At 59.7% G+C, this 9,427-nt stretch overlaps 2 protein-coding genes across 4 annotated transcripts; both read right to left on the minus strand.

Moving 5' to 3' along the window:
• BCL7B (BAF chromatin remodeling complex subunit BCL7B) lies at window positions 1-3,644 on the minus strand. Of its 3 annotated transcripts, none has more exons than XM_059829397.1 (6): window positions 3,553-3,644; window positions 3,107-3,182; window positions 2,158-2,254; window positions 884-1,054; window positions 582-661; window positions 1-175 (listed from the first exon to the last, which is right to left on the minus strand). In XM_059829397.1, exons 1-6 carry the CDS (start codon window positions 3,642-3,644, stop codon window positions 83-85), a joined length of 609 nt encoding a protein of 202 aa, XP_059685380.1. In that variant the 3' UTR covers window positions 1-82. The 3 variants fall into 3 exon arrangements, with proteins under 3 accessions (XP_059685380.1, XP_059685378.1, XP_059685381.1); XM_059829395.1 differs by having other exon boundaries at window positions 884-1,069; XM_059829398.1 differs by lacking the exon at window positions 884-1,054.
• Window positions 3,645-4,348: 704 nt separating this feature from the next.
• On the minus strand, window positions 4,349-8,931 carry TBL2 (transducin beta like 2). The gene is given in 8 exon segments (XM_059829353.1): window positions 4,349-4,924; window positions 5,318-5,470; window positions 6,317-6,443; window positions 7,590-7,741; window positions 7,881-7,922; window positions 8,326-8,510; window positions 8,597-8,727; window positions 8,805-8,931. Coding segments are annotated over 8 exon segments (1,374 nt in total). The 3' UTR covers window positions 4,349-4,467.
• Window positions 8,932-9,427: the final 496 nt, after the last annotated feature.

The raw sequence follows: 9,427 nt of genomic DNA on the forward strand, positions 1-9,427 counted from the left end.
GAGGGAAGCACCCCGTCCCCCGAGGGAGGGCAGGCGGCTCTGCGAGGGGCTGGCGAAGGCGCTCTCCCCGGGGACGGGCAGGCTAGCTCTCCGAGGCCGTGTGGCACACAGAGTTCTGATCGGCACAAAATCTCTTCAGAGGCGGCGCACCGGAATCCTCCTCCTCTTCAGCTACCTGCAAGAGCCAGAGGCACAGGTCACGGGCAGTGACAGGAGCTCAGTGTGCCCACCAAGCCACATGGACCTAGACAAGGCGGTGTCGAGCTGCGGGGACACCCCGGGGCTTTCATCTGTGAGGAAGCCCCAGGGCACCAGGAGTGAGAATCGACTTCAGCCCTGGAGTGGCTAGAACCATTGTTTTACTCCATCTCCACAGCCTTTCTTCACACTTTAACACCTGAACTGAACCAGGGGACAACCCGGGAAGCCGGGAGGTTTGGGGAGCTCCTGGAGGGCACTTTGGGACGGCAGAGCAAGTCCATCCGTCCAGATGTTTCTGCTACAAGGGGCAGCAACGGGAGTGAAAGGGCCAAGCTGGGTCTGTGCTCATTTAGACGAGGTTTCAGTGCCCCTTCCCTTACCTGAGTCTCAAGGGGGACTGGCTCTTCCTTTGTGAGAGTGGGAGGCTCATCTGCAACTTCCGAGGAAGGCAGGGAGGGCTCTGGGGAGAACAGAAGGGTTAACGAAACTGCCGACCCAGGAGCACAGCAGTACCCAGCTCCGTGCTGAGCTGGGAGAGGAGACCTCCAGCAGAAGACACAGGTCTCCGCTGCCGCACCCACTTCCAGCAGTGCCTCCATCACCCACCGGACAAACAATGGCTCCAGCAGGGCCTTCCCCAGGCCCAGCTGTCCACCTCCTCCCTTCCCAGCCCAGCACCCACCTTCCAGCGTCTCCTGCCCCAGTGTGGGTGGCTGCGAGTCATCCGTGCGGAAGTCAGACGTGTGGGCAGGACTCATGGACTCGCTCTGCTGGGGACTGGGGCTGGAGTTCGGGCTGCTATCCACCTTGAGCTGGTAGACGTCCGACAGGGAGCTCTGGTTGCTGTTCTCATCTGCAGAAACAGCACCTAGTGAAGAAGAGCACCTTGACCCAGGGGCACAGGCAGCCGAGGGCAGCACTGAGAGCCGGGGTCTTAGGGAGAAGGAAGAGGACGGTCAGAGGCAGTTAGAGTACAGGGGATTCACTGTCACCCATCAACATAAGGGCTGCCAGGCACAGGACTCACTGCCGAGACACGTCTGGCATCAGATGCACAACTGGCCCACTGGCGAGGGGGTGCTACTGCCCGGGACTGAGTCTGAGCAGACAGAGAGCAACCCTGGGCTATTCAGAAAGAACGAGCAGAAGGCACAGGGGCGAGACAAAGTGCCACGCTGCCAAATCTCACGTCTGCAGCTTGCGAGGGCCCCAGGCGCTGGAGGGCAGGAGGCCTCTTGCCTGTGAACCAGGGTTATGTACCTCCTCTGTTTGTAAGGCAGCAATCTAACACCAGGAGCAACATACAGCATCTGCCTCTGGACAGGGAGGCAATCCTGGCACACATCTTTTCCAGGTAAAGCAGTCCCAAACTGCAGACCTGCAACGCTAACCTTCCCACCGCATCTACTGGAAGTGCCAACGTATTCCCCAATTTTCCTTGGCCACACTGAGAGCGGAGTGGCGAGGCTGGGGACAGGCACATGCTCTGCTCCAGCAATAAGTCCATGAGCTGCCTGAGCCTTGCTCGGCTCCACCACAGAGCCGGGCCTGCTCCCGGCTGGCTGCAGTGCTCCGGGATCAAGAGCAAGGTCAAGGAGATCTCTGCCCTTTCATCCTAAGGTCCATGCAAGTCACTGCTGGAAGCCGCGGGCTCAGCTGCAGGCAGTTACCAGCCTCTCCCCAGCAGCGACTGCAAAGTGGGAACAGGAACCCTCACTCCTCCAGTTCCCCATGAAGCTTCCTACAGGAAGATCCCATAAACAGCTGATTAAGAATCCTTCTGACGGCAAAAATGAACAGTTTCAGAGACAGTCCAGAAGTGGATCAGCACAACCCTCCACTGAAGACATGTGCTGCTCTTCCCAATACACGTAGCGTACATAAGCCAGCAACATCCCAGCTTCTATAAGGCCTTGGAGTCTTTCCCCAGCTTGAAGGGGGCTCAGCCAGACTCACCTTGGAACTCCAGGAGGAGAGAAGAGTTGGCAGAGGTGTCAGCTGGGAAGCCATTGGGTTCTCGGGCAGTACTGCTACTCGACTTGGATTTCTCTTTCTTGAGGAGAGAAAGAAAAGCAGAAACACAAGGTTAGAGGAGCCCATGACTGGATGCAGAGGTTCACAATTGCTCCAGGGAAGCTACTCCCCTTTCTCTCTCCCAGCAGCCCAGAGGGATGTGCTCGCACAGGCTTTTTCCCTTTCCTTTTTTGGCACTTTTCTAATTGAGAGGCAAAACTTTAGCTGCGAAGGGTTCAGAATCAGGAGTAAACGGAGGAGTTGACACCCGCCTAGGGGTACCACCAAATAAAACCGAGTCCTCTGGGGATTAAGGCAGAAAGGATCAGAGGCAGCCAGAGGAGATCAGCCAAGAGCACGCGCGGTCAGGCGCGGGGGAGAAAACCGGTGCCGACCCACCGGCACGGCTGCCTGGCGACGGCAGACGGAGACCCTGGGAGCCGTTACAGCCCAGGCTCGGGGGCAGCGAGCCCACCCCAAGGCACAACCTGCGGCGGGCCCCGGCCCCGCTGGAGAGGCCGGGGGGAAGAAGCAGCACAGAATCACCGAATCACTAAGGTTGGAAAAGACCTGTAAGATCATCAAGTCCAACCTAAAAAAAAAAAACCAAACCAAAAACCACAACACACCAAAACCCAACCCACCCAACACCACAGCACCATGCCCATCAAGCCACATCCCACAATGCCACATCCACAGCAGCTACCAGAGCCGCCCCGAGGAGCCCCCGGGCCTCTCCCCTGCAGAGCGACCGAGGCGAGCTGCTCGGCCGGGGCCGGGGGCGGCAGGTCCCGGCTCGGTCCCGGCTCGGTCCCGGCTCGGTCCCGGGCCCCCGCCACGGGGCAGCCTAGGCCGGTCCCGAGAGGACGGGTCCGGCCCGCGCGGTACCCACCTCCTTGCTGTCCGCCACCGGCACCCACTTGAATATCCGCAGGGAGGTGTCGCCCACCGTCACCCACTTCTTCTCCCTGCGCGGACACAGCGGTTAATGGCGATGCGGACGGGGGAAGCCGGGCCCGGGGTTACCCCGGCAACAAGACCCGCCCGCCCGCAAGGCTCCGATTGGGCCAGGAGAACGCCAATCCAGAGCAACGCCGCACCCCGCACACCTCGTTGTGATTGGTCGTGTCGCCCGCCGATCACCGGCGCTTCCGGGCCCCCCCCACACGCGAGCCGACAGGGAGAGCTAATTGGCTGCTGCCTCGCTATCCCCGCCCGCTACCCCATGCAGCACGCTGATTGGCTACTCGCCACCGGAGCACCTCCACCGGCACCCGTGTGGTGCGGTGATTGGCTGCACGCCGGGCAGGCCCCTCCCCCCGCGGCCCCGCCTCTCACCATCTGCGGACGCGCTCGATGGCCGCCATCACTTTTTTGATGTCATCCTTGGCGCGGCTGCGGGTCTCGGCGCGCACCGAGCGGCCCGACATGGCGCCCGCAGCCCCGGCAGCCCCGGCTCCGCAGCACCCGCCGCCTCTCTCCGCGCATGCGCGCGCCCCGCCCCGCCCTGCGCGTGTGCGTCACCGCGCTCGCCACGCCCGGAGGAAGGGAGTGGGGAGGGGAGAGCAGCCCCGCGTAGTGCGCCTGCGCGACTCGCCCCGCCCTCCCGCAGGCCGTAAGGCGACGCGGAGGCGGGGCGACGCCGACGCCGCCATCTTACGTTAGGGCAAGTCCCGCCCAGCGCTGGGCAGGACGCAGGTGCTCCCGGTGCCGGTGCAGCGCCTGGGGAAGGACCCGTACCGGGACTGGAGGCCCCCGGGTCGTGCCCACGGCGGCTGTGCATCACCTCAACTCCCCCACCCGGGTGGAAGGAGCCCTGCCTGTGCACAGGCTGCACCATTAAAGCGCTGCCCCTTCCAGTGCAGCAGAAACCCCACCGTTCAGCGTGAAAGCTCCTCCGCAAAAAAGAAAAAAACCACACAAAACCCCCTCTTCTACGCCCAGAAAACCTCACTGGCCCTGTCTGAGCAATCACTCCCATGGGATATCGATGAGGCAGCAGGCAGGGACAAGCCACTGGACCAAAACAACAGCGTCACCCCAAGGACCCCTCATTCGCCCCCCACCTTCTCCCCGCAGACGTGCCGTCCAGCTCTCCAGCGCTACGGTCAGAAAGCACGTGAGGCCCTGGGGGCACTGTCTGCGCGCTCTTTTATTACAAGTTGTTCAGTGTTACTAAAAAAAAATTCCCAAAGGCAGAATGCAGCTGCCTGCGACCGCAGAGGGCCGGGACGTGCCACCACGGGGGGAGGATTAGTGCTTCTTGCCGTAGATCGCAGCCAGCGCCTTGCGGGCACTGGAGAGCTGCTGCTCCAGCCTCTCTCGGGTGGCTTTGTTCACAGTTTTTTTCAGCATGGTCTCCATCTCCTCCACCACTGCCCGGTGACCGGCAGTGTTGTGGAAGACGCGGATGGCCCGGTCCCCACATGACACCAGGTAGCGGCTGTTGGTGTCAAAAGCCAAGTCTGTTATGCACTGTCCGTGCACACCGAGAAAGCGCTCCTCCTCCTCTCCTCTTCTCGTGTTGTACACGACAATGTCTGTGCTGCTAGAGATGGCGACAACACGAGCATCGGGGGACAGGGCCATGCGACAAGGCTCTGCCACCTCACACTTCCCTGTCAGAAGCAGGTACGGATCCTGTTGCTTCTTATATTCCACGTCTGTGTCCCAGAACTTCCACGTCCCATCCTTCGAAACAGTCGCCATCCTGCAGCCAGGAGACAAAGCAAAGGTGAGCATAAGGAAATCTGGCAGCACCTCTCCCCCTGCCACGCCTGTGAACCAGGAATCCTTTGTGGCCAGAGAGCTCTTTTGGGAAGCGCGAGTCTGTACACATATACGGTCCTCGTCCTATTTCCAGAGCACAGATAGCAGTCACCCCCAGGAGTAAATTCACGGGGAAGATGCAGATAGCACGAGCCAGTCAGGGTTTTGCCGCCCTGGACTCCCAGGAGAGCGCACAGGGCAGCATCCCCCCACACCACACAGGGCTGCAGCCCCACTGCGCAGGCTGATGGCGTACGCTTGGAAGGGGTGAGCTCACGTGTCCTGAGGGCAAGCCAGGGCGTACTGCTTCAGGCAGCGGGTAACACACGCTTACCTCCTCGAGTCATTGGAGAAGGAGAAGGAAAGTACGCCAGCAGCGTGGCCTTTCAACTCAAAAGCCCTGGCCACCTCCCGGAAGTCTCCGTTCTTGCCAAAACACACCTCCCACACCTTCACATCAGGGGTAAAGCCACAGGATGCCACAAACCTGCCACAAACCAAGCAGAGACAAAGGTTACAGAGCACCTACTTCAGCCGGGCCGTGGGGCCAGCCCTGCAGAGCTCTCCTCCGGCCTCCCGAGCAAGGCAGGGGCCAGGGGCAGCCCTCCTGGGCAAAGGGCTGCGTAAGACAGGGCTCTGTGAAGGCAAATCTATTCAACACTCCTACATTCAAATCTTTGCTTTGGTCAGCTGCAAAAGAGTTTTCACTTTTCACTGAAAGCAGGCTGGTAAAGGCAACGCTAAGGAAGGCCACCAGGGACCAGAGCAGCAACTCCACAACTCCGGCATGAGAAACTCCCAGGCCAAAATAAAAAAGCTAAGTGCTTTTGATCCCCAAGCTCACTGAGCTGGGAGCATGGCAAGCCTTCCTGCAGCAGCAAGTTAGAGACAGAGCAGAGAACACAATTTTCCTGTTAAACAAGCTCTCAGTAATAAATATTTTAATTGTATAATTAACCTTTAAAAGGTTAAAAACAAGTTAGAAATGCTGTTTGCTTTGCATATGCTGTTTGCGTTGTCCCACCTCCATCACCTGAGGCCAATGCTGTTCTCAGCTCTTCAGGAGACAGTTAACAGGAACAGCAGTGCTGAGGCACAACAGCAACCCACTGAGCGTTTCAGACTACGCAGGCAAGAATCAGCGCTCCTGGAGGGCTGCTCTCGGGGGCCAGAATTGCTTTTTAAAATGGGGAACCCTCAGAAAATTGCATTAAAATAACAGCTAACTGCTGATGAACCGATGACATCCCCTGGGAAGGAGCGAGGTTCCTGTTCACTCCTGTGGCCTCCCACTCCGCAGCAGGAACGGCCTGGAATACCTCACGCCCCTCACCTTCCACAAGGCGACACCGTGGCGTAGGCATTGTTCATCTGGTTAGTGTTAATGCTGGCCAGGACTTCACCCTTCGGGCTCCAGATCAGGATGGTCGTGTCACTGGAAGCTGTCATGATAAACTTTCCTGGGGGAAAAAGGGCAATGGATCAGGAGAGCTCCCAGGCCTAATGCTGCCACAGGCTTATCTAAGGCCTGGGAGGGTCACTAAGCAGGACAACCTCACCCTGCACCTGGACAGTCAAGAAAACCAAAAGCAGCACCAAAATTCAAGGAGTGTCAATCTCCCAGCACAGAGAGAAGAGCAACAGCAGAAGACTCGGCTCCTGGTTATGCCTTAGTGCACCCTTGGCTTCAGCAGCTGTTGGCTGGCACCACACGTGCGTCTCGCCCCAGCACCCCTCAGATCGCACTTGTAGAGCTCAGCACTAAGCTGGTACCACAGGATTAATACAGCAGAGCTGATCTTCCCCAGATGGTTAAAACACAAGTCGAGGTATCTGTGGCTTTCAAGTCATGGATTGCAGCCAGGTAGTTGACTACAAGTCACACTACTATTATCCACGATTACTGGTTGTGTCAGCATTTTGGACTCCTGCTTGTTCCCACTTGCAATGTTTTCCCCTCTCCCATCTCAGCCCTGACAGGGAGTTGCCTGTTTACCTTTCAGCTACTTGTTGCAGGTTTAAGTTTTCACTTTCACGCTGAACAAAGGTCTCAGTTAACATTTTCTCTGCTCTCCTATTACAGAGGTGAGCCCACATTCACCCACTTCCAACTGCGCGCTGTCACATATTTGAAGCATTAATCCAACAAGCCCTCACCACTAACATATACCCCCCAGCCTCTGTTCCAGAAGATCGCAGAAGTCCAAGACAGACCATATGAACTCACTAGAGAGATTTTTGACTGGTTAAAGACAGACTGATGGACCAGAAAATAGCGATCCTCTTGATATTGAGACCAGCCCTCTTTGCAACAGCGTCTCTGAAAATGCAAATTAAGAGACTGTGCGTATCGGGGACCTAATTCTGTACTTACAGGAATATCGTCTGTCTGAAAATTACATCTTTCAGTTCACTCAGTAGCGTACGTAACTTGTAAACAAAGGCTAAAAAGTAACATCTAAGAGACTATAGCGAATCGAGTACTGGTGCAGAAATGGGCCTTGAGAATGCCAAAAACTCCAACACTTTCATCCCAGCAGCTCTTGCTTTACAAGGAAATCAATGCGATCTCGAGAGCTCAGAAAGTGAGCAGCTCATTTCCATACCTGTCTCTGCAATTCCTATGTTAATGACAGGAGCCTTGTGCTTCTTTGGGAAGTCCCCAGAAGTTGCAGTGAAGGTGAAGCTGCCATCGTCCTTCTTAGTCATTTTATAGACACGAATAGTCTCACCATTCGCCAGCCAAACAATGAAGGCCCTGTGGAAGGACAGACACCCTGAACCGTTAAGAAACAGGCTACCTCAGCTCAGCCTAGCTACAACAGCTAAGCTAACAGGTCGTTCAGTGGCACCTGGAGAATGGGATCAACTGGCAGATAAAAAGCTGCATGCTTTACGAGGGCACCAGGTTCTCTCCCTAGGTTAGCTCAACTGCAACACTAAATGGAAAAGAACAGAATTTATTACTCCACATCTGGAAACGAGATCCGTTCCTCTTTCTAAAAGAGGCTGCTTCACAAAGTGCCAAGGCATGTTTTTCAACCCACCTTACCAGCCAGCAAGAGCTCTCTCCCCAGCCCCCGGAGAGGTTCAGCAGCTCAACCCAGCTGCAGGGCCTGCTGGCAAAAACCTAAACAAGCACCTTCCACGGGGGTGACAAGCTGGGCACCGGGATATTTGCCCGGAGCACCGCATTAGAGTGCCCGCTGCTTTCATGAATCAGTGCTGCTGTCAAGGCCCTGAGGGATGCAGCCTCCGTGCAGCCCCGTCCTGCTGGTGCCGGCTCACCCCAAGTGGTCCCCGGGCTGGGGGGGGATGAGGAGTGGGGAGGCCTGGCCCTACCGTGAGTCGGGGCTGAGGCGGACAAGCTCGGCGTGGTCCAGCCCCACGTTGGCGCGCAGGCAACGGTGCTCCCGCGCCGTGAAGTCCCGCGTGCTCCACAGCCGGACCGTGCGGTCGTCGGCGCACGACGCCAGGTACTTGCCGCTGCTGCCGAAGTCCAGGCAGGAGACAGAGCCGCCGTGGCCCTGCGGAGAGAGCGCGGTCACCGCGGGGAGCGGGGGCAGCACTGGCGGGGCAGGAGGCGCCGGGCCCGGCGGGGCACCCGCGGTACCTTCAGGGCGGCGACCAGCAGCCGGTGGGCGAAGCTGTGCTGCTGCGGTTTGTCCCTCCGGGCCCGCGCCGGCAGCTTCGCCTTCCTGTGCTCCTCCGGCCTGGCAGCGGCGGCGCCGTTCGCCCTGGGGCCTGCGGGGAGCGGAGGGCCGGGTCAGCTCGGCGCCGGCCAGGCCAGGCCAGGCCCCCCCGGTACCCGCGGTACTCACCGTCCGGCGGGGCGGCGGGCGGCCGCGGCGGGGCGGCGCGGCGCAGCGCGGCCGCCAGCAGCAGCAGGATGAGGAGGAGGGCGAGGGCGCCCGGCAGCACCGACCCGCCGAGCGCCACCGCCTCCATCTTCCCGCCGCCACCGCCACCTCAGCGGGGCGGCACCGACCACCCCCCCCCCTCACCCCCCCGCGGTCGGACCCAGCGCGCATGCGCCGAGGCGCGGCGTTGTGCGCGGCGCGGCGCTCCTCTCCGCGCGCGCATGCGCGCCAAAGGGGGCGGCGCGCGCGCGCGCACACACACACACGCGCGGCTCCACGCTGCTCCTCCTGCGAGCTCCGCGCAGGTCGGCCCCTGGCGGCTGGGGGTGGTACTGCCCCGCTCCGGGCCTGCCCTCAGCCTGCCCGCCCCTGCCCTCACCCTGCCCCTGCCCTCACCCTGCCCTCACCCTGCCCCTGCCCTCACCCTGCCCTCACCCTGCCCTCACCCTGCCCAGGGCAGACCCGGGGCAGGAAGAACCACGCTGGGGCCTGTGGGCAGAGAGAGTCCTTTATCATCCGGGAGCTCCCCATGCCCCGGCCTTCTGGCCGCGGGTGGACCGGGCCCCACGCCACGCCTGCCGCTC

The sequence above is a fragment of the Gavia stellata genome, chromosome 25 (assembly GCF_030936135.1).
Source record: "Gavia stellata isolate bGavSte3 chromosome 25, bGavSte3.hap2, whole genome shotgun sequence".
Taxonomy (NCBI): domain Eukaryota; kingdom Metazoa; phylum Chordata; class Aves; order Gaviiformes; family Gaviidae; genus Gavia; species Gavia stellata.